Here is a 25,488-nt window from a genome sequence, read left to right on the forward strand (position 1 = left end):
CGAGAGCCTCACGGTGACGCACTGGGACCACCAACTTCTTCCTCCCAGGCCAGGGACTTCCAGACAAATACACAACTCGTTGGGAAAAAAAATAATAATAATAACAAAAAATTCATGTCTTGGTACTTTTAAGGCCTTATTTTGATCTCTTCTTTGTGTTACTTTTCCCCAAATATGAATCAATACTTTTTCTTTTTGTCTTTTTTTTTTTTTTTTTTTTTTTTTTTGCATTAACAACTGAACGGAAAACGGAGCGCTGTTTCATTTAACACGTCATGCTCCAGCATATTTGTCTCAATTAAAAACAACATTACACCCACATGTAGCTAATTAATGTGTAGCTGATAAACACCCTTCACATTAATTTCTGGAGAACTTTCCACTCTTTATTGTAGCTGTCAAAATGTAGAATGCTATTGACGTGATTTGCAGCCAATCCAGAGGGGGTTTAATAGAGACAGATACGAGGGCTGAACCGATTTATTGCCGGATTTCCTTAATTTCGGGAGATGGTGATGATACGTATATGTGAGACCGATCTTTTCTACCTCAGAATGTACACATACAAATAGAATGACCTCTTTCATCAAAAATCAAGGAAAAGAAGTGGACAATAAAAGTGTGCAAATGAATTTCCTTCTCAACTCCTTTGGTTCTTCTCACATTTACAATACCTTTTCTTGTTTTGTTTTGGGGGGTTTTCAGCAAAAACGAGAAGATGTAGTTATTCTGTTATGATTCATAATCATAATTAATCTAATGATTTGATGGTATATGGGAAAGCAAAATCATGTAGAAATTGTTGCAGGTTTATTATGTAGCTTCTATTAAAAAAAAAACCCTCAATGATTTATATTGGGTCATCTGGGCAGTTGCCCAGGGCAGCATCAGGAAGGGGAACACATAACAGCCATATTAAGAAATAATTATCAGGGTTTTTTTTTTAAATTGCTTTTATGCCACACTTTCTGCCTTATAATTTCATAGTGTAAATTTTGATCACTCTATCATGTGTATGTATGTGTAACTACTAGGGATGTCAGGGGATACTTGAATTACACACGGGATGAATAAAGTCTTCTTATCTTATCTTACCTTGTCTTATCTTATCTTATCTTATCTTATCTTATGCATGTGCTGCCAATCAGAAATCGATGTCCCCTGCTTGGTGCTAAAAACAAGGGGATGTATTTTGTGTGGAGTTGCGGTGCATTATCTGGAAATTTCCTGCTTTCTCGCTCGCAGTAGAAGGAGGGAATGGCTAAAATTGCTTTTCATCTGAGAACCAACACCAGAAACTCATTCAGAAGGCAACTCAAAAACAAACACTTTTTCTATTTGCTTCATTGCACCCTTCCTCTCCCCCACCAGCCTGTGTCGCCCTGGGTGGAAAGCCATATTGCAAAACACCGCTGTCAATGCACATAGTCATGGCAACCATCAGAAAGGAGAAAGCGGAGGATTTTATTTTTAGATCCTGAAGGTGTCTTACTTCTGGTTCAAGTCCTTCTCAGTTCATATTACTCTTATGGAGTCTTGTGTATTTGACCTGCTGTTGGGTTAATTGCAGCTGCTGCAGCAGTGCGGTCGCATGTGTGTCTGTGAGCAACCCAGCTGCTGTGGGAATCATGTGACCGGTCACACCAACTAATCAGACATGAACGTGTGTTGGTGTGAAAGCAAAGGAAAGCGTGCCAGTACCTCCGACTATGTGATTAGCAGACGGTCACCAAAGTTTACAAGTGGACTGGCTTGCTTGCTTTACACTGTAAAATCGACGGCATTCGAAATAGCTGATTTTCGTCTCCATTCGTGGTTCTGGACAAATATAGAGGAATCCAGGCCTGACTTGGTTTAGCACAGCGGTGCTGCTTATGGCTTTGATCCACTTTGATCCAAAGATCACTACAACATGTAGCCTTTGGGGTTTAATTTTTTTTTTTAGAATATTATTCACAAATTTTCATGAATTATACATTTTAAAAGCCATAGCACACCCAGAATTTGATTCAATTGTAGCTTATTGTTTGAAAACTTAGAATTACACTCTATTTCCATTTATTCCAGTTCTGATAGTTTGAAAAATGACAGATTACGACCCCCTGATTAAACAAAAAATAACTCTGAATCAGCTTCTTGTTAACTTGTTAACTAACTCTGTTAACTTCAAGCTGCAGCGTGCAACTTTTAAAAAGACCATATTCTTCTTCTTTTCTTTTTTTTTTTTACCATTTTCACCATGTCGTGGCGGTGTGAGACAAGATAATCTGTGAATCGATCGATCTACTCCACCTCCTCAATGAGCTACTATTGCCGTCTGAAGAGATGAACTGCATGGCTCAAAATCTTGTGTGCACAGTTAGTTTATTTTGACTGATTTTAGCCAAGGGCGATTGAGAAAGAAAGGAAATTCTTACATTATTTTATAGCATTTAGGACACAGTATTGTCCACGATGGCAGTTTTTGAAGAATGACAAGTCTTGCTTGTAGTCTGCTCTCTAATTCCAGATTTGGAATTTAAATTAAAAAAAATAAAAAAAACAATGGTTTTATTGTGTGTAGTGTGACTCTTCACCTCCATTTTATCCCTCATATCTTCTCAACTCCACAAGTGTGCGCTGCTGTCTTTAAAGGAGTCTTTCTATTTTTTGTTCCAGATGTGGGAGGACTGCTGTGCGTTGACCTGATGACCTGATGCTCACCTCCACATGGGTTCAGAAATCATTTGGTAGAAGCTCGCTTGCTTTGCTGCTGTTGTTGGAATAACGAGCATTCAGTAGGATCTTTGCTGGGCTGCATCTAATTTCTAAACGCTTGACGTCAAACAGACTCCTGGATGGGAAGATTTTGATCATGAAACTTTCGCCTGAGTGTTAAAAGCAAAAATGTACATGGCATGAGTTTGGCGTCTCATCCTTACAGGCAGCGCCGTCGTCTTTCTCTCAGAAACTCGTGGCATCAGAAACGGGTCCGGGATGTGGTGTGTACAAAGACAAAAAAACAAACAAAATATAGCCTTTATATATATAAGGTTTCACACACACTCTCCAGACGCCCACCGGATGAGCTCCAAACTCAAATGTAAACACAATTTTCCCAGCAGCTGACACCTTGACTTTGCTGTGAAAGTTTAGAGAGCAGAACAGATGCTGCTGAAGGCGCGGAACCAGCTGCCGAGCGGAGAACAAAGCAGCTCCGACCTCCCTCCGCAAGACAAACATTCATGTTTGTTACTTTACCACGCAATCAGAGTTTATGTAATTTGTTTTAAAAAAATAAAATGAAGAAAGAAATCGATGTACGGAGTGAAAAATGATGAGATCTTGTATTTTTGGGTATTAGAAAAATATTTTTGTAACATTGCTTTCAACTGCAGCAGGACGTTAGCAATGCTCACGTTTTAATAGGTGAATATCTAATTATGGTTATCAATTATTTACTGATCAAACTATTGAAGACTTCAAACCAACTTATCATTAACACTATGTTGGGAAGAGGGATCGCTGCAAAATCATTCACTTAATTCAGTGAGGTTTGGCTTGTTGGCATCATGAACTCAATGCGGTTGCACTGCATGACATCTAGAGCTAAATCAGCAAGAGTGAAGCTAAATTTAAATGCCAGTATGATTGGATTTTGTAGTTATTTATTTCTGGTTACGAAGTGTCAGACGTGCAAAGTGTCTGTCTGTTGTTAACTTGCGCTACATTAATAACTGGATTGATTTTTTTTTTTTTAAAGGTAGTTTAATTGGGAGCATATGTCATGAATCAAACTCAATGCAGCATCAAAACAGAAATGTTAGGAAGGAATGATTGAATTCGGTGCAACAAAAACACCCACTTAATTATATCTTCTAAAAGAGAAGCCATGTTTGTATTTGTATTATTATTTTTATTATTAGTATTTTTATTTTTTTTAAACTGCTCTGGAGCAAAAAATTCTGTGTTCTGAATATCTTTCTTAACTTTGTCTTGTATACTGAGTTTTTAATATTCTGTTTTAAAAGTTAATTGCTTTTAAATTGCAAGTGCTTGTAAGTTAACAGAAATTAATTATATGTCACTTAACACTGGCTCATAAGTTATTTATGTATTAAGATATACTTAAATATAGAATGAGCAGAGAATCATTTTTTAATTATATCCTCAATGCTCTTTCAGACTGGCAGGCTGAGTCAGAAATTGGGCTCATTTCTTCTCCTAATCTGTAAAAAACAGAGATAATACAAACGGACAATGAGGTTTTTCTACTATACTAGGTCATTTTCAAAGAGTTGTTAGCTAAAATATTTGCACATTGTAAGACTTAGACTAAAATCTTCATCTTTATTTATTTTTTCCCCTCAATGTTTTAATGTGAATTTCAGGTACATTTCCACTGCATGCAAAATGCAGTATTCAAGTCTGGTGTTAGTGTAGTAAAATATAGGGCACAATACAAGTAAAGTAAAAGAAGTTCTTGTGTGATGAAAAACGTACTTTTTTAACAAACTCAGACAGCTAAAGATTGATTAGACTGAGATCAAATCAAAACGTTAATGTGAAAGTTACATTTTGGGAATGTCCGGTCTTGATGACACGGGTGACAGTAATAAACCTTGAACTTCAAATGTTGTCATATTTGTCACAATTACAAACCTCACTGTGCATATTGTGTGAATTTATATGCAAAGTATACATCTTTCTCTTATTGTCTTTTGTGAAGAAAATGCATCACAATCAGGTCTATCATTGCTAACGGAACCACAGTTTCATCTCTGTCTTAAGTCTTTACATACCTGAGACTCCCTTAACTTCTGTGACATAAATTTTCAAGTTTTATCACAGTTTTGTTTAGGTCTGGGCCACCCCTGATATAAGGCTCTTCTTACTAGGACTTCACTGTATTTTGTTCCACTCATCTTCCCCTAAACTCTGACTGGGGGTTGGACATGCATATAGGTCAGAAAGTTCAAATGTTTGTCTCATCTGAGCAGAGGACCGTGTTTCATGTTTGCCTACAGCAAAGAGGACTCCTTTTTCCATCTTGGCATTCTTTTGTAAAGCCCAAATTAGGTTTCTTACTGTCACCAGTGTCAACTAATAGTTGTCCTGTCAACAGATTCTCCAATTCTTATTTAGTTGGCCCGGCCAGATTCATCTCCATTGGCAGATTCCCTGTTTTAGTGGAATCACCTCAAGGATAGTACAACCTAAGCAATTTGATTGGCAACAGACCGCATTAGTTGGTTAGCCAATGGATTTACGCCACTGTATGAGTGAAGGTGGTCCTTGGAGAAGAGCATGTACACCATCAACTGGACGGGGCAACTGTCAATAAATAAATATACTGAGAGATTTCAGAGAAACTGGCAACTCAAGGGTACACACGCAAAATGACATCATCCGAGCGTTGACGCAGCTCCGGTATGCTCACGTTCCCACATTCTCGCCCACGTTCCTGCGTATATTCACGGCACACACTGCCAATGGAGACACACTCAAACTGGCTAAAACCAAACTTTAACTGGCTGGAGTGAGACTTGACAATGGATAAGGGGCTTAATTAGTGCCATTTTTGCCCAGCCTTTGAGTTTTGGTGAATGGTCATGTTTTCATAGGCATACTCTACATTTTTAGGTCATGTACTGAATCCTCCAAGAGCTACGAATACCTGAGCAAGGCACCGCAGGCGGATGGAACAGTCACACCAATAAGAGGCAGCAGTCTGCAGCTACAATTTAATGGAGCCATGCTTTTCCTCCCCAGGTGCCTCCGCCACCATTTGCACCTCGTCTTATGTGACCTAAAGGTTTCTTCTTGATGGGTAGGTAGGTCAAAAACACATATGTGACTCTCAAGCTTGCGTCTTGAGAATCAAATGTACAGCGTGTAAAGCCGGGACCATTACTTAGAAGCCACTGTTCATTTAGACCAGACGGAGTCTCCTGGATGAGAGGCAGAACATTTGTGAAAAGAGGAAAAAAACCTGGTTCTTGCCTTTTTCTCCTCTCTACTGTTTGTTTCCAAGCCTTCGCCCACATCACTTTTTATATCTCTTCAACAACAAACAGGAAGTGAACCTTATCACTGCTCACAGGTCAGAGAGTCAGGTTGAGACATAGCAAGTCGTGCTTTCTCCATTTCGGTGTGCGACCTGCGACATTAGCTAAAGGAGCTGGAGGAGACGTGGCCCTGCCAGAGGAGCCTGCCTTCTGCTGTCTGAATGAACTAATGCGTGTGTGCGGAAACTTGCCGTGGAACAACGGACTGTGACACACGTGTTTATGATTTGTCTGATATGATAAACATATTCCTATCCCCCCCGGCCGCCCTTTGGAGTTTCAGATCCAGTAGCTACAGAGATAAACAAATCGGTGGAGGCTTCAGGCAGTTTGTTTTTTTCACCAGCTGTCCAGATTGGTGCGATTGTTTTTCTTATGGGCGATGGAGAGGATGGAAATTAGAATGATCTCAGCACAGCAGGGGGGTGCAGCTGTTTATTACTGTGTACATAATCTCCCCCAGAGCGCGGTTTGAGCCATGAACCTGCTCTGTGTTAAGCAGGGAAAGAACTGCTGTTCTTCTTTTGGGGTGGAGGATATAAACGCCACATCATCTGACATCTAAAGGCATTTTAGAACTTGGCAAAGAATTATTACGGCTTTGAGCCTCATCAGCAAGTTGTATAATCCCTGACTCCCTCCAGAGCTGCTACAATAACTCGCTGCCAGTCATTTACACCTCCGTATCGATTCTCTCTTTGCCATTATGCCACATCACGGGAGGTTAAGTGAAGGGTTCGGCGGCGGTGGGACACCGTGAAAGAACCTCATTCCAACCGACCCAGGAGGTCAAGAGATAAAACGACACAATCCCTGGTGGGGAGAGGAACTCAGTAATTGCTACCCGGGAGAAGGCGTCCTGCGGAGGTGTCACATGTGGCAGGCTTATACGTCATTTTATGTAACTATCGATTCCATTAATGTGAAGTGTTGCACCGTGTTCGCTATCACTCATTACGGCTGGATCGGCCCTACTGATGTGTGGTCCCTGGGAAGTGTACACCGGTAGCGCTATCAATAGCAAGGTGATGTACGGTCGTAATTTTAATGGCATTGATTCATCGCATGCAGATATACGTGGGGGGGGTTTTCCACCTGAACACCCTGTACTGCAAATGTCAGCACTAGTTTCCTTTTTTTAAACTGTATTTGTTTATTTAAAAAATGTCTTGTTTGACATTTTAGGGAATTTGCCTATTTGATGCATGAGGGAGTGAATGGCAGTGTTGTTTGAAATCTGACATTAAGTCCAAAACATCTTGCTTTTGAACCATAATAAATGGAACGCAGACCGACATATTCGACGTGTATCGATGGCCAAAAATGTGTTGTTTGTCACTGCTTTCTCAGTTGCTGACTGTGTAAATATGTACGTGAATATGTGCCGGAAGAACAACACATCATCTTAAGTAAACATGGAGGACATGGAGCAGAATATTGTAAAGAAATGCAAAAGACTGGAGAGTGAGGCGGAGGTTCACCTTTCAGCAGAACAACAACCCTAAACATTCAACCTGAGATATTAGGAAATGGTTCAGATCACATGGAAAGACTTGCAAGTCAATGTTAAACACTCTTCATCCGTTGGCTGCCAATCCTCATAATGCTTTAGGATTGGTAGTTGTAAAAACATAATTTAAATCAATCCATCCTGTTCCCTTAACAAATGTAAACAACTTTAACTCATAAAATCCCTATAAAAGGGATTGAAGACTGCGGTTCTAAAGACGCAATAAGTGTATCTGGTTTTTTGTACCCAATAAATTTACATTTGTTGAAAATTTATTTATTTATTTATTTATTTATTTATTTTACATACTGGGTAATAAGTCGCTAAATATGAAAACATTGAATGAAAATCCACTGAATTTCTATTGCTGCTCACTAGTTTTGCTTACTGGTTCTTGTGCTGCTTAGTGTGGATAGGTCTTCACTGCCATCTCGTGGTCTTGCTGTGCTACTACAATAATGCGAAGGACTGTAAATGCATAACTGAATCAGAAAAAGTGAAGGCGCTGTGTGTGGGTGTGTAATCTGTATGATGACATATACACACACATACACAACCTATACACAACAACATACACAAATTCAACTCTGTTTTACTGACATCGTGGAGATTCCCACACACGTCTACATCCTGGAATAGCACCTGACTCAAACTCTTAGCCGAGTTGTTCTTGAAATCTGCCTCTGAAAATACAAACATGAAACACTTTTGTCCCCAAGGCTCCTGAATGACGCAAGCCAAGAACTTCTAGGTTCTGGACCTCAATAAAAGGATGCATAAGTGCATGTCTAGATTGCTCTTCTGCTTTAGTTTCTTATGTTTGATTTTAAAAAAACAGTGACAGCATTAAATTGTCTGTGAAAATAAAAACATAAATGAATTTAATAAGTCACAGAGCGTTCCTAGCATTGTGTAATGAATAATACATGAATAATAATAATGAATGAATAATAATTTTCAATAATAGTGGATAAATGGCTTAAGAACATTTATACCACAGCAAGTATGGAAAACCACAAATGCAAAAAATAACTCATATACAAATCTATTAATCTGTTCATGTTAAATAAATAAAAACATATTACCTTTTATTTAAGTATTTATGTCAGCTTCAGTCATGCAGAACAGATGTGATAGTTTCCATAGCAACGAGCAGAAGCAAGATGTTGCGCCAGAAGTGCAACGTCTTGCTTCTGATTCATTCTCAAAGCATGAATATCATGCTTGTCATACTTGAAATGGAGTTGCTAATTTGTCCCAAAAAGCGTCTCTGAATGCTAGGATTACCGTTGCATTCGAGGTTTACTGTTCTCTGGACGTTAAATCAGAACATAGAGTTGGCTCGGATATCCCAGATATAGGGAGGACAGCAGCTGCAGCACAAGGAGAAACGGAGGAGAATTTCTTTAAATTCTCCAACGAGCTCCACAACAGCTGGGTGAGTGCTGCCTTCCAGAGTGTCCTAAACCTGAGCGTCACCAGCAGGTGTCTCGCACAGGAAAGGTTTTTCTGGAGGAATCGTCCATCCACTCAGCTGTCCATCAGCCCGGCAAACATTTTTCTCAGCAAGACTTCTCCCCAGTTCTGATGGAGCTGAGGGAGAAGAAACGGCCGTCAGACGTGGGAAAGGACTATGACATCAAATGTTTGCCGGAGTCTGCGTTGGTCTGGTTGGATTCTTTTGGCGGTGACACAGACAGAGAGTTATACAACAAAAACTCTTGCTCAAACTGTGGAACTACTTTCCTTGAGCTACTGAGCAACGGCCCCCTGGATGCCCTTCCACCGGCAACGTTTCCAACCGACATAGTTTCACTTTTTAAGAGTTGTTTGGATTTGGGGGGCAAAGGTCGATGTTCAGGCCTTTGGAGAGGAGCTAAAAATATTAAATTCAGAAGAAGAAAAAAATTCTAGAAGACCTAATTAGTAACCATTTTGAGGGTGGAGAAATCTGACTGGGACCAAACATGTGTCTGACTAAAATTTATGGGACAAAAGGGTAAAAAGATTTGACAGGTTTCCTGTTTGCAGGTTTCTCTCCGCTCCGGCTTCCTGCCACTGTCTGAATTCATGACTGTTAATTAATTGGGCTGTAAATTCTGTTAGTGTGATTAAAACATTTATGTTTGTGACTAAAACCGTTCCCTGGGTTTGAATCCCTGCCTGGGTTCTTCTGTCTTCATGGGTTTGCATGTTCTCCAAGAACCCATTAGTGGGTTCTCTCCGGGTTCTCCAGCTTCCTCCCATAGTCCAAAAAGATGACTAGCTGACCTTTGCTCCACGTCTTCTCCCCTTTCTTTTGCTTAAAGTAGTTTCAACTAGTAGGGCCAAAACAAATGTCAAAAAACACATTTTATATATATATATATATATATATATATATATATATATATATATATATATATATATATATATATATGGGTGTGTGTTTGTTTTAATTAGCAACATATTACTGAATTCAGCCCACTTTTTTTTTTATCTAAGTGGTTTTGAACATTCATTCGGATTCATAATATGTCATCTTCTTTCACCAGAGAGAATAAAAGAAACAAGTCAGTCTATCACCACTGTTGCTCTCAATGTCAAGGACAACGTAGAATACATTTCCTGCTACTGTTGTGTTGCCTCCTCATTGAGAAAGAAGCTAAACCCTGAAATGCCACCAGCAGCAGCAGCATTTGTGCCAGTAGACCACTTACTTTTTGGCTCATTTGAAGATTAATAAAGGTCTTCGGTCCAAACTCCAGACTTTCTCATTTGCCTAATGAATGAAACTCATCCCATTTTTGTTTAGTCACTGCCTTGCACATACCAAGCAGCAACTTGAACCCAGACAAGGATCAAGATCACTCTGAATGAGGAGAAAGATCAGCGTCAGAGCACTGTTTTCTGTTTTCATTCTGAACATTGCATCGTGTCATATTGAAACAGAAATAATCCCAAATAAAGAATGGCAGCTATGAAAACCATATGTAGTGGAACAAGATTGCATCTTATTCATTGTGATGAGGATATAGAGGGTATGGAGGATCGATGGACGCATTTTAACGAAGCATAACAACTTGTCCTGACGTGGTCACAGCTCAGGCTGAGAAGGTCCAAAACATGTAATGAAAGCGATCATGTTAAAGGACAGGTATTATGTATTTTCCAGGCACTTAGGGCCATTTTATAGCACAATGAAGTAACTATGTTTCCTTCCGTTGTTACAAAAATGCTACATATATCAAATATGACTTTAACTTAATTTAACACCGTGAAATTGGACCTCTGTCTCTTTTAGAAACTCCTGCTCTTTCTGGAACTCCGCCTTGAGGAAGTCATAAGATAGTAAACCTTTAACAACATTTTTTTATCAGCATTGCACTGATTGGAAGCTTGTATAATGAACTTAGCTGATGCAAAGTTCCACCAGTTGTTTGCTAATTGCTGCTGGCTAGTCTGAAGGAGCTGAGTGGTGGGAACGGCTGCTGTGTAAGGCGGGAGGAGGCATGAAAACTGCAGCTCTCAGGAGGAGCTTCGCCTTGAAGGCGGTGCTAAGTCCACCCAGGCGTTTTGCACAGCTGAATGGTTGCCATGGAGATTAAAGGATTTCTCAAACATGCAAGAATAAATAAAGGCAACACTCCAGGTATGTTTTGATGAGAGAATAACATTATAACATGATGTAAAACTTTTTTTTATTATTATTTTAAAAAGTCGATCATACTGCCCCTTTAAAATAATATCCAGTCGTCTCCATGCAGTAAAACTGCTCTTATTGAACTTCTGCTGGATATTTTATACCGACATCCACTCCCAGACCGACAGCCAGTCAAAGAGAAAGGAGGAACAAATCCAGACTAGACCTCAGACGCTGCTCTTCAGCTGAAGAGCAGCTGAAGAGAGTGCTGCTCTTCAGCAGCACTCTCATCTGAAATGCTGCTTCAGAGCTCCTGGGTGGGGGCTGAGGGGTGGTTGCGTGCCAGACTTTCCAAACAAACCCAGGGGACTGTGCACACCTGCTTATTAATAATCTACAGGACTGTGCTGTCGTGGCACACTTTCCCCCTCAGAGTCCTCAGGATGAGCTCAGGCAGCAAGAGGAGAAATGTGTTCCACTGAGGGCTGCTCATGACCTACATGCTGATAGTTTTACAAAGGCGAAATAAGATTTGGGTAAAGAAACATTCTCAGCTCTCATATGCCATCTAGAAGAACTAATAAGTTATGTGCAATAACATTTTAGCTGTTGGATTCTTTTAAAAAAACAAAAAAAAACAACAGCAATTAGAACGTCACCTGGAGTTTTCAAGCTCTTTTTTTATACTGCAGTTGATACATTAGACGTTTCTGAGTATCTCCCGCGGCAACCATTCAGCTGGGCCAAATGCCTGGGTGCACCAAAGCTCCGCCTTCGAGGACGTAGCTCCTCCTCAGAGCTGCAGTTTACAAGTTTCTGAGCTTCCACCTCACAGAGCGGACCTCACATGGAAGGAAACTCTTGGCAAACAGACCAAGTTTTAAGATTTATTGAGAGAATTAATATAAGTTCTGGTTCTGGAGGTACTGCTTTAAGTTCACAAGAGCTGAAGGAGCTCTGAGGAGTTTCTCCAGCAGATTTCACAAAAGCAATCACCAGCAGGAGTAAGAATGAAGGAAAACATCACAGGGAGTAAAACAGAGGGCTAGCTGGAGTTAGCACATTGACTGACAGAAGCTCAGTTTCCATTTAATTCTGAACTCCTAACAGAATTAAAAATCTGTTTGATTCCTTTAGGAAACAGATAATAGGAAAAAAAAAAAAAAAGTTTTGCGTCCTTACAAATGGACGCAAAACTGGAGACATTTTGGATTTTCAGTGTTGTATTAATATTTCATAAGTTGCTGCAAATCAGTGCTACAGAATAAGATCATTTGTTCGGCCCACCTGAAAAACAAAGGCTCAAATTAGTTCCTTTTTTTCAATTAAAGTAGCAAAATCTCACACTGAATTCTTAAGAAAAGGCCAAGCTTAGCATTATTTACTGTACTGAGTTATTTTAACATAATCCCCAGTCGGCACCTACTATAACCCTTTTAAATCTTACTTTTCAGAGGTAAGAGTTTCTTTGAACTCCTAATCAGTAATTTATGATTTTCTGTTTCCCTGGGAAATAAATATTTGACTATAGAATAGATGAGGAGTTGTTTTATCTTGTCACTACTCACAGTGATCAAGTCGGTAAGTGAAAAAAAGCTACAAAGCTGACTGTTAAGAGATTTGCAACAAACAAGGCCATTTTAAGATCACCCAGTCTCCACAGCAACCAGTTGTTTCAGAGTAAAGCCAGGAAAAAAGACTTTTCTTTCCTGTTATCATTATGTATAAATATGGCTGCTAAACTCTGCTGGCCCTTTAACTGAAACTGCATGCTTTTATCAAATGACAGTAAGCTTGAACGTTTCAGCTACAAACTGTCCCAGTGGGTCTACATAATAAAAAAATGCTTAAACATCAAACAGAGTGATAGTGACAACACAACAACAACAACAGTATAATACTTTTATCTAAAGTACTGTGTGTGTTTTTGTTTTTCTTCCAACCGTTATAAGATTTAATAGTGCTGTACAGGCAGCGTTGTTAAGTCAGTCTGATTTATGAATAAAATCTTCAGACCCCAACCTTCCTGTTGTGTCCTGATTCTAACTTTGGGAACTACTGTTCTGGAGAGATTGCGCAAAAAGAAAATGAAGAAGTCACATTACATTTTGTGAGAATCTAGCTGAAAGGCTTAGTGGTTTGAGTTCCGACACAAGGACTTTAAGCAAAAGACAGTTATTAAAGTATTAGGATCGCTAGCGGTGCATGTTCTTCTAATCTGTCAAAATAAACTCTTATTAAAGGTGTGTGTTTTTACATGCTTTTTCATATTGTGAGATTATGCCTCTGCAACAAAAGGTGAATTTGTTTCAAAGGTTTCAATAGATCTTAAACGAAGTTGTGACAAATTTCCGCATTGATGAAGGAAGTGCTGACAACCATTAGCTATTGGCCAGTTAAGTCACTGGTTCCCATGGAAACTTGTGGGCACTGAAAGAGGCTGCAGGGAAAGCACCTACGTACACATTTGCTGGAATATCACAAGATAACATTTGATGTATTTGTCATATAGTGCCGATACACAGTAATATTGGTGGTAAATTGTGTGTGTGTTTTCATAAACTTGAAGAATACATCTTATTACAATAGTAGCTCCATTTCCATTGTCCACAAAATTGCAGAAATTGAAGTTACAAAAATAAATGTGTTACATTGAAACATGGCAATTATTGGTTTTTCAATAAGCAACAAGTTGATACACTCGATGAGGTTGTTCTTGTGCTGTATCGAAAAGGATCTATTTAGCAAAACGGTGATGGAAACCCTTTTTGCACATCACACGAGTCTCGTGATCAAAGGCCGGATGCTACCAGTGACGGAAACGATGAGGATGGTGGCAGAAAGTAGTTGGGAGGATGATGGTTTGTCTATGGGTTTACTTTTATTTATTTATTTATTTATTTTGGATATTATGCAGCTAACTCCACCAGAGCTCTCACAGCATCTCAGTTCATGAAAGGTTGTGTGTTGTTGTTTGAACGTGTTGAATTCATATCTCTTCTCTAAAATCACCGACTACAATGTTCCCCCAAAACGCCGCATACAGAGCCACTCCCAAGCATAAGTATCTCACGGGTAGCTAGCGTTATGACTGAAATATGAATGGCTCATGGAGCTGTTTACATCCATCGCTGCAGTGATTTGTAATGACTCGTTGCGTGAACAAGCTTGTTCATATATGGTTTTAATTTCATTCTTATTTCACTGCGAAATTGCGTTTTTGCGACAGCAGCAGAATATAGGTAAAAGATTCGCTCACTTAATTAATGGAAACGCAGCTACTGTCTGGTTTACATCAGACAGAAGGAAAGTTGGCGCTGGTGTTGCTTCGTAGCAGCCTGGTTCACGCTCACACTCCAGGTTATTTTATGTCATGCGTCATTTTCGCAGCACGGTTGGACAAGCAGTATTTGCATGAACTGGAGGTGAAGCAAATGCACCCTTGCCTTCGTTCATTAGTTCACTACATAACTTCCTCTCTCTCTCACACGCACACACACTGCTGCATCTCTACCTTCCACTTCCACCAGCTCTGTATGCCCCAGCAGTGTCACTCACATCCATATTCTCTCTTTTTTTATTATCATTCTCTAAGATGGTGGTGCATGCTTGTGTCAGGAGACCTTCTGTGAGGATAGCTGTTAGACATGCTGACTCTCCAGGCTGCGCCTCCTTTTGTGAGCCTGGTGTCCTTGCCAGCAGGAAAAGTGGTGCACTGTTGCAGATGGATGGCATCTGATAGTTGGCCGTTGCTTCCTCTGAGAGGAACGCACGGTCGGATTTCAGCTGCCTCCAGCCGCCTTTCCCTGCGTCGGATTGACCGGGGTTGGGCTACAATCTGGTCAAGCAGACCGTAAAGCATTAGGATCCATCGGCGAGTGACGCATGAGCGTCCTCGCCCTCCTCTGTGAACTAATTTTGGTCTACGAGGTATTAAATCTCTTGCCCCCAAAATTCTTCCTTCTCCTTTTTCTCCTTCCCTCCTTTTTTGCTCATCACATTAAATGGAGTCTGGTCGGGACGCTAGCCAAGAGCCATTCACCCAGCCACCAGGACTCCCAGGAAAAGCGGTGACTGTATTTATAGCTCTGTTCCGCCTGCGCCAAAAAAGGTGGAACAATCAGCAAAGGAGCATAGGGTTCAGTATGAACATGGATTAAAGCACTCTGAAAATAGATAGAGGATGATACTTAAGAGTGTCTGCTTGTGAAGTGCCATTACCTGGGATGAAAACAAACCGTCAAAGGATCGCTTGGGAAGCACCGAAGACAAGGGCTCAAAGTCTACATGACACAAAGCTCCAAAATGATAATATGAGGTGGGTAACAGAGGGGGACGACCCATCAGATCTCTGGATTAAAGATGGATTACGGTGGCTTTGGCCTACTGACCATGTGGTCTTCTGAGAGGGCACAACTGAACAGACGGTGCGCGATACATGCTGTTTGACAAGGTCATTTGCATTACAAAGCTGGATACCTTTTTTTGTGTGTCATGATAACTACATAAACTGACAGCATTTCCACGCAACAATTGTGGCACGCATTGCCACATGGGCTATATTCATCATCCATTGCATATTCTATTGTGTTTGACAATGAGTTAGCATCCCATTGACTGTTTCCTCTATTTTACATACATGTCAAAACCAGTGTATTCTAGTTTCAGAGGCAGACAGACAGACAGACAGATAGATGGATCTATTCAGTTTTTCTCATGTTAAGGGGAGCATTTAAGAACACTTTCGAACACAGAGGCATGGCGAGAAGATAATCTTTTAATGAAAAAAAAATATGACAAAACAGAAAACCAGGCGATCACAGGGATGTGTGCACCTGATTCAAACTGTCGGTAACGGTAGAATCCAGCAAGGGGTGAATGGTCAAACACTGAGGGTCTGTCTGATGGAACAGTGGACCAGGACTGATGAGTGAATGCAGCTGTGAGGGGAGAGGAGAAGGCAGGCTGAAGGAGAGACAGAGCGAGAGAAAGCGAGAGGGTGGAAGGTAGCTGGGGAAATGATAAAACTAACAGTAACAACAACACAAGAAGTAAACAATAAACACCATCAAAGGCATGTTTTATCATGTTCTTCAATAACTAAGAGCAGACTTATCCATTTAAAAACGGAGAACAACTAAGGCGAAACGAAAACAACAGATGATCCGAGATCTTGACAAAAACTTCCTTTTTAATGCGTGAGACTTTTACTCTGAAAACAAATGACCAAACAAAGAATTGTAGTTGTGTCGTAAATATTGGTGAGATGTTGTATCATCTCATTTTAAAGAGACCGATACATCCATCGCCCGTCTTTTGGGATCTGCATGTCCTACACTCTTTCTGCTGCCAACCCCAGGGAGGGCGGAGGGGGGAGGAAGCCACCTGTGTACTTTAACCCTAGAGACGTCCCTGGACACCGAGATACCCGGATACACAGAGTGCTAATCTCATGTGACGTCATCACCACACACATTAAAAAAGACCCGACTTCATTGGCAAATGGGCATCTGTTGGTACTGTTTCCAAAGGCAGGAAGAATTCTGACCAGAAGGAAGGGGAGGGGGAGATTCAAGTTCCGGGTCTTCCCTCGGATCAGCCTTCAAATCCTCATCTCCGCTTGTGTTGACTGACTGGCAGTGATCTCAATCGGCTCACAGATAGCGACGGCGCTCCTTTCAGCGTTTCATAGGCACTTTCTCTCTCTCTCTCTCTCTCTCTCTCTCTCTCTCTCTCTCTCTCTCTCTCTCTGCGTGTGGGAGGGACTAAAGGAAAGCTCCCCTCCGCCACAGCATCGTGCATTAGTAGGAGGAGGGGAAATGGGGGGGAACTCAAAGCACACACGCCGATAAGGTTTCTTTTTTTTTTTTTTCTTCCCCCTAATCTCTCCTCCTGCTCCTGCGGCTGGAAGAAGAAGAAAAAGAAGAAGGAGTCGATCGGGATGCTGAGGTAGCGCGGTGAGTCCGTCCGCCTCTCTGTATCTGTTATATCAGTGCGGTGTACTGATGCGTTTTTTTGTTGTTATTTTTTTTCGTTGTTGTCAGGGATTAGAAAAGAACAAATAAAAGCGGATTGTGCACGGTCCACCCTTATGCAGAGGGGCTTATGCCACATCCTGTGTCTGAATTCAGGAAGAGAAAAAAGTGTTCAGGGGGATTCCGATAGGCTTTCGTTATATTGGTTGACCTAAGTACTATGCGTGCATTTCCTATGAATTGATGAGTTTTTATTCAAACGTGTGTGCGGGTGGGTGTGCGTGGGTGTGTGTGTGTGTGTGCACATCAGATATTGTCCACTAGAGAACAAATGGCTTTAGCTTAAGCTCGGTTTAAACGTGGTATGTTTTCCTAATTGGATACGAAGGCTTTCTGGCTAATCACCGAGCTCTGAAAGCGCCTTTCAGAAAAGCGTCCGTGGATTTCTTTCAAATTGCCCCATCCGCTTTAAAGTGCTCTTACTTTCTGAGTCATAAACACGTGTACTTTCCGCAACTTCGCCAGAATACAACCAAGTTTTTGTTTGTTTGTTTGTTTTTATTTATTTTTTCTTAAATAGATCTCGGATGTAGGCTGCTATGTTCAAACTCTGAGCCGGCGTGTCTGTCGTCCACTTCTTAGGGATGCTGTGGAGTGGAGACGCCGTGGGAGGAAGTCTCAGAGAGAAACAGGAATGGCTTCCCCGAAGCTGCTTCCCGCACAGGAGGCAGGCGAGCAGTCCGAGCTGAACCCAGAAGCACTCGACCGGGTTTCCGGTGTGCAGCACGCCCGGAAGTCGGCCGGATCAACAGGAGAGAGGCTCCCCGGGGAGGGCGGCTGCGCGCCCGCCCGCGGCAGCGGCAGCCGCGGCCGGTGCCTTTCAGCACCGAGGACAGCGCAGCGCAGGGCGGGAGCGGAAGGGAAGCTCTGCCCTCCCCCCGGCGGCGAGGAGAAGCTCCGAGTTTGCTGCGACGAGGAATTGGAGACCTCCTTCACCTACATCGACGAGAACGTCAACTTGCGACTGGCCAGCCCGGAGACCGGCTGCAAAACTTCACACAGGCCCGTCCGCAACGGCGAGCCTTGCTCCGAGACTCTGCCGGAGCTCTCGTTCATGTCCGAGGACGACCTCTCCTTCGGCGAAGGCTCCGGCAGCTCCGTGGACTACGGCTTCATCAGCGCGGTCACGTTCCTGGTGACCGGGATCTCCCTGGTAATCATCTCCTACGCCGTGCCGCGGGACGTGGAGGTGGACCGCGACAGCGTGTCGGCGCGGGAGATGGAGCGGCTGGAGATGGAGAGCGCCCGGATAGGCGCCCACCTGGACCGCTGCGTGATCGCGGGACTCTGCCTGCTGACGCTGGGCGGTGTCGTGCTCTCCACGCTGCTCATGATCTCCATGTGGAAGGGGGAGATGTACAGGAGAAAGCTCGTGGCCTACTCCAAGCGCTCGGCCAAACTGTACGGCTCCATCAGCCTGAAGACAAGATCCAGCCCCAGCCACTCCTCTGCCCGCTTGTCCCTGGAGGACGAGATGGTGGAGACTTTGGCTTAAGCCTCCGCTCTGCATAGAAACGCTTGTTTGTTTTGAACAAGGATTAACGTCAGCCACAACTGCTGAACTAACTATTACATGTAAGACCCTACAATGGTAGGGAATGGGCTGAATGTAGGTCCTAGATGTGTTGTAGTTTGAACCTATGTTCAAACACAGGGCAGTTTGAACCCAATGGTATTAGTGATGAGTTTTTTGCTCATCACTAATACCAAATCAGCCTGAGCAAAATGAACGAGGTCCACATGGGTGAATCGCCACAGCTAACAATTTTCTGCCAATTTTGGGGCTTATATGGGTTCCACATTTAAGACAGACCATAGAATAAGCTGTTGATTAGGGTTTCCATGCCAACACGAGTCTGTCATTGGGGGGGACGCATATCGGTGAATAGCTTGAGCAGAAATGTAAGTAAGGAAAGCTCTGGGTAAGTAACGCCTTACTCTAATCTGACCCCTTGTTTCAGTAACAGGTATTCTAACGCGTTACTATTTACAATCCAATAAACAGATTAAAGTTATGCATCCACGTAGTATAATGACTGTCATTCCAGGACTGAACACTCACTTTATCATTTGCCTCACAACTAGCAAGCTAAATACTCTGGTAGCGCACACAAGCTACCAGATTCTGATCTATGTTATTGGTCAAAAGACATTTGATTATTGGTCAAAATGCACTGATATAAGTTGACTGGCAACTGAACAGGTTCTGCCTCTTTCTAAAACCAAAGTTTGAAAAAAACACAGCTCATAAAATAGGACTCAACAGTTTTAAACTCAATACAGCAGTTTGACCAACAAAAATAAAATCTGAAAAAGAAGTCTTGTTCAACAGTTTGATCTACAAAATAAATAAAAATGATACTTTTCACATCTAACAGACACCTTAGCTCCTCACTGATAACTCGGTCTCACTTTACAGCCCCTGCATTCAGCAACTTACCAAACATGAGCCATAAAAAACACTAGAGGCAAAAAAGCCTAAATGTTTTTTTTCTCCTGTCATTTCAGCCACAAACATTTAACTAAAATATCTACTGATATGTGTTCCTGTCTCTGCTTCCCTCTGACTCTCTGCAGCCTGATGTCCCTGCATAGATTCATGTATTTACAACAGACACTACAGTAATGTACAGTGTCAGAATGTGAATTAACTAAATATGTTAAAAAAGTATGTTTTCATCATACAGAATGAGAATTTAAACAACTTAACAATTTTCAGATGTATACATTATTATACATCTCAACTCGATTTACTGTGTAACCCGTTTCTGATAGCAAACATTTTCACTCATTTATTTTTAAACCTCTACTCAAGCACTTTTCTTTTCATGTCTCCTAACCAATTACCCTTACAGTGTGGAAATAACGAAAAAACATTGAAATGTTGAAAGAAATCAACCTGACACCAGTCATGATCTGTTCTCCTTTCTGGTTCTATTATAATTAATATAATTTTTACATCTTCACATCCTGAAACTCCCCCTGGCTCGCCTGTGTCTTCCCTGACCTGCTCTTCTAGTCATAAAATAGTTTAGTTTATTTAAAAATTAACACTGGTTAATACATATTTCAATAAACTAAATGAAGACCTCACCAGCTTCTTCACCTTTCTTCAACAACATTCTAGCACTGCAATTCTCCTCCTGAGTATATAATATAATATAATATAATATAATATAATATAATATAATATAATATAATATAATATAATACACATGTTAAGTGGTCGAGTATAATCAGGTGTTGTGTAGCCATTGCTCACTTTAAATAATTAAAAGGCTCATTTTGCTGCTGTTTAAGTCTCATTGTGATGAAATAAAACATTGTGGCTAAAGCAGCTAACTTCTTGACAAAGTTAGCAGTAAAATTTTGGACATTGTGACTATTCCAGAATTAAAACGGCTTAACCAAAAATATTTAGTCCTATACATAAAAGTAAACTGACAGCAAGATATTATTAACAAGCGATATTCGTGGCAACATTCCCGACAGACCGTGTTACCTCGTTCATTCGGTAAAGTATTGACTCCCGCTGCCTCCTCCCGCCTTTAAGCACTCTGAGCCGTTCAGATGGGGGAGGGGGAGGAAGCGCTGTGCTGAAGGCGCTGTGGTGCGCCTTCAAAATAAAAGCACGCGAGTGGAAGATTTCAAAATTCTTCGCAACTGCGGTGAAATTATTGGGTGGGACGAATGTGACTGTCTCCAATATTGGGGGGACACGTACCCCCCGAGCACTAGACCTACCTATGTGGTAAATTACCCCCAGTCAGCAGGTATGTGGGCCAATCATGGACTTTGCCCAGGCTGGATGGGCACTAAGTAGGCATGTCTTCTTCTGAAGGATCCAAATGGGTCAACTTGATAACTGATGTCAGCAAAACAACTCTCATTAAAAACAAATAATTTGAGTTTTATTATTATTGACTTTTTAAACAATAAGTCAAATTCCAGTCAACACTTCTAGGGCCATGTGGATGTTACTTTGTGTCCAGAGTTGATCTAACTTACTGTATAGGTAATGAAGATGCACAGGTATGTAAACCAGGGACTGTCCCAATACAAGCCATTTTGTCACCCCATTTCCTACCTATAGAGTCCCATATGTAAATCAAGTGAACTAGGCTCCAACCAGCCTCAACGAACATTTCAATTCTCACACAGATTAAAGAAAATAAAATAATCTAAATTGTGATTAGTTTCAAGAAGAATAACCTTACATTTAGATTCACATTCACAAAATTTACTAAGGATTAAAAGCATCAGCCATATGCTGTAATGTTTTTGAAAAGACAACTAATTCCCTTTTTTTTTTCTCCAAAAACTAAATTGGTCTATCAAATAATTTAAGAATGTCTGCTTCATTTAGGTTAATCTGCTTCAGGTTTCATTTGTCTGCATATTTTTATGTCTTTTTTTTTTTTTTTTTGCCTCATTTCAATTCGTTTCTATTGCCAAAAACGCAGTAAAATGTCCCCTTTTGTGTTTTCACAAAAAATAAAATAAAATAAAACTTTCATGAAACTGACACTAATCTGTGTTTTGGATTTTGAAACAGACATAATTAAATGCAGTCGGGAGTCATTAAAGTACCAAACGATGACGCTACCTTCAGCGTTTTAAGCGGTAAATGGTCACAGTTTCTTCATGACAAACAGAATTTACTGTTGGTGGAGATGCTGATGGAAATTCATGTATTCAGACAGCCGAACAATTTTATTAGTACAAATTAAAAAATCACAACATTACCTACTCACAACTACAAATTACAAAATACAACATAAAAGAAGAAATGGGAGAGTTGGAAAACCTGAGCCATTGCTGACTGGACAACCTTTGCCACCGGAAAGTCGCGTGTTTGTTGAAAATCTGAATTTCAACAAATGTAGCAGTAGGTACATGATGGATACATAGCTACCGCTAGCGAGCCTAAACTGCTTCATTCTTTTTGGCAGTTCAGGCAATACAAAATACGGTGACGTTTGCCTACCTGTCTGTAGAGATCAAACGGCAGTATAATTTTTGGTTCTAAAGTCAAAACAGCGACATCTCAGGTATCCCCCTCTGCCTTTTCTGTTTTGTAAATGTCATTGTGTTTTCTTCATTTGTAATTGGGCCTAGTTAGTATTGATGTGTTTTAGTCGTTTGCTGATGTGGTTTGCACTTCGTGGCCACCGTAAATTGTCATTTTTTACTGTCGCGAGATCTCGAATCGTGAAATTTCTTAACTCTCTCCATTTTTAGCCATCCCAGGATAATTCCACTTATTTGTCGTTTGTTAATTGTTTCTGATGTCTGCCACCAAGCTGGTGGCGGACATCATTGTGCGGTTCAAATTGTAACCGCACAATGATCAGAGGCAATTTTCGAAAAATTGCCAAATGACACTTTTAAGCACAGCGAAGCTAATTGGCGCCTCCTGCCAGATTCTACTGAATCTGCAATAAAAAGCTGCAATCGGGAAATAACTGAGTTAAATTAGAGAAATAACATTGTCTTCCCCATTAATTTACTGCTATCCACCCATCCGTTGTCTTTGCCACCTGTTCAGAAAATAAAAACTAAATGTAGGCTATCATATTATTAAGGTCCTTCAAAGAAGCAGGACCTTAATAATAAAACTCCCCAATACATTTCAGGGTAACAGGACAAACAACAACTAAGGAACATTTTGAGGGACTAGTGAGGAATCTGGAATACCTGGAGAGAAACAACAAGGGGAACGTGCAAACTCCATGAAGAAAGACTTCGAACCCTCAACCTTCTTGCTGCAAAACAGTGATACCCAGATGCTATTTACTGTATGGTATTCATTCATTAAATAATGGGAAGTGAATTATGTGAGCGTCCTTGTTAGCTCACCACAGTAAACAATGAAATCTGACACCTTAAGCACCCCACCCACAAAAAATCTTACTCAGGGGCCATCATAAATTCTGCAAATTACAATCTGAATCTGTACATGTCATTTATGTAACTACCAAAGAAAGTCTCAAAATTTCAAATCGCATACGCAATCCAAACAAACCACTCTGTGACCAACGCTGAGGGCCTTTATTTATCTGAGTCATTCATTTTTAATGTGAAGGTTTCCAGCAGTGACACGGCAGAGCAGGGAGACATTTCAGTCCGTCCGTCCGTCCGTCCCCCCTCCGGGCAAATGACTGGGAGAAAGCAGAGGCCTGTGAAGCTTGTCCCCGTCTCACTGAGAAGGAGGAGAATCAGCTCAGCGGTCCACGCCGTAATATCCAGTGACAGTTCCTCTGGCGCAGTGCTGAGGTAAGCCAGTAAGCCTGGCAGTTTTTTGTTGCTTTTTTTTTGACGCATGTGTGCCAGAGACACACTCCGGTTTGACTGTTGTGAGCAGTTTGACGTTACAGCTGATCATTTTTCGCTCCCCCTTCCTCTTCTCTGTTCACAGGATTTCATCGGCCAGCAGATACGTGGCACAATCAGCACAACCTCGTTCCGAATGAGACGGACGTGTGTCGGAAAGAGTCTTGGGAAAAACACGGACCCGAGCGCCTGTAACTTTCCCTGTTTTTGATCAGCTTTTCTCCACGAGCCAGCTTTTCCTTTCCCTCATCCCGGTGCTTTAAAGATGTGGTTTAAGCACAACTAATAACACATGAAAGAGTTGCCCTACTTCGAAAATCCTAAGCTGCCATGACTTCAAAGAGCCAATTATCTCTCTAATACGGGATATTATTACACTTAAATCTTCACGTTTTGGTGTGATTAGAGTGATTTGCTGATCAAATGGCAGCGGGTAAAAATACAGATTCTGAGCTAAGATGTTTAATGCAAATTAACTAAAAAAATTGTAAACCTTCCCTTACAATGCTGAAAATTTTATTTTTTAGGCAAAAAAGTAAAAAAAACAAAACAAAACAAAAAACTAAAAAAAAAAACTTTCTGCGTAATAAGCGTTAGGTAATTTTATTTAATTTTATTACAAATGATTAATTATTCAAACTGGTCTCATAAAACGTGTGGACTGAAGATAATATCTGAAACAGTGAACTAGCCTTTTAGCTTTTAGCCAATAGCTCCAAAGCAGATGCCAGCTTTATTTGTGAAAACAAAAGATTCTTACAATAAAAAATAAAAATAAAAAAAATAAACGAAATAAAATATATAAAATAAATACAAATTAGAAATATAAGCTCTTTTCTCACTTTTTAAACCCAGTACTGTTTGCTGCACATGAGGGGCAGAGAGGGGTCTTGGCGTTCACACTGCAACTTCATAATCACAGATATTTCTTTACTGCAGTAAAATATTGTTTTGCACAAGACAAGTGCTAACGATTTCTCTGCAGCCTCTCTGTGACCTTGGTTCCCGTTTCTCTGATTTGCAGGGCTGCATGACCCCGTATCATTGGCTTATGTTCACAACGGCATGAGTCAGCTGCGCTAATGGGAGACAAAGGCTGATCACTTTATGCCAAAGAGCTCGAGGTCACAGTGTTGTTGCGATTTCATGCTTTCGCCTTGCATTTGTACATATGCAAACATCAGACTGCATAAAAGAAATAGGCGCTCATCTGTGAAAAATCTGTGGATCTGCTTTACCCGGCTTTGGTTTGTCTGACCTTAGAGCTGACAAATGTTTGTGTATTTTTCTGAAAAACACAATGGAGTGTGCTCCCAATGGCGATGAGCCGTCAAACGAAGCCATTTCCAGGAAAGGTAATAAAATTGAATAAGAGCGATGAGGCAGAGTGTTGTTGTTGTTGAAGGAAGCAGTAAATCCAGATCCCACGTGACAGCGCTGTATATTGAAAGCAAAAGTCAGTCAATTAGGAGCTCCGATTGTTGCTTTCAGTAAAAACAAGACCAAGTTGCAGGTTGTTTCTTCTTCTCATGCACTTTAATCTCACCAGCAGTCATGCAGGATCTCTTCTGTTGTTGTTTTTTTATGTCACATGTTTGTGTTTCAGTTTAATATGAGAAAAAAAGGATAAGCAATTTAAATACAGAGAGGTATTTTCAAATGACAATTTAGTCTGTTGATGGATAAAAATCTATCAAAAAAACCCCCAAAAACAACAACATGGCCCTTTGTGAAAAGGTAATTGCTTCCAAAACTTGTAACTGACTGTGCCAGACTTGCCATCAACTGTTTGTCATAACTGGGACTTTTACGTCGCTGTGGGGAAATCTGGTCCATTTATATTTGAAGAGTTGCTTAAATCTAGCAACTTTGAACTTTGAAGGCTTTTGGTGCATGAACAGCTGCAGCACCTCAGTCGGATATATGGTCCTGTGTTTGACT

At 40.9% G+C, this 25,488-nt stretch overlaps 1 protein-coding gene across 2 annotated transcripts; it reads left to right on the forward strand.

Annotated features, from left to right (window-relative positions):
- Positions 1 to 16,948: 16,948 nt before the first annotated feature.
- Positions 16,949 to 24,116, forward strand: LOC122831764 (transmembrane protein 74). 2 transcript variants are annotated; one of them, XM_044118191.1, is made up of 4 exons: positions 16,950 to 17,136; positions 17,797 to 18,367; positions 23,300 to 23,490; positions 23,633 to 24,116. In XM_044118191.1, the coding sequence occupies exons 2-4, from the start codon at positions 17,849 to 17,851 to the stop codon at positions 23,685 to 23,687; spliced, it is 765 nt and encodes a 254-aa protein (XP_043974126.1). In that variant the 5' UTR covers positions 16,950 to 17,136; positions 17,797 to 17,848; the 3' UTR covers positions 23,688 to 24,116. The 2 variants fall into 2 exon arrangements, with proteins under 2 accessions (XP_043974125.1, XP_043974126.1); XM_044118190.1 differs by lacking the exons at positions 23,300 to 23,490; positions 23,633 to 24,116 and having other exon boundaries at positions 16,949 to 17,136; positions 17,797 to 23,284.
- The last annotated feature ends 1,372 nt before the right edge of the window (positions 24,117 to 25,488 follow it).

This window comes from Gambusia affinis, linkage group LG05 (assembly GCF_019740435.1).
Source record: "Gambusia affinis linkage group LG05, SWU_Gaff_1.0, whole genome shotgun sequence".
NCBI lineage: Eukaryota > Metazoa > Chordata > Actinopteri > Cyprinodontiformes > Poeciliidae > Gambusia > Gambusia affinis.

Coding starts and splice junctions, on each gene's coding strand:
- LOC122831764 (XM_044118190.1), top strand. CDS start 17,849: ATGGCTTCCCCGAAGCTGCTTCCCGCACAGGAGGCAGGCGAGCAGTCC.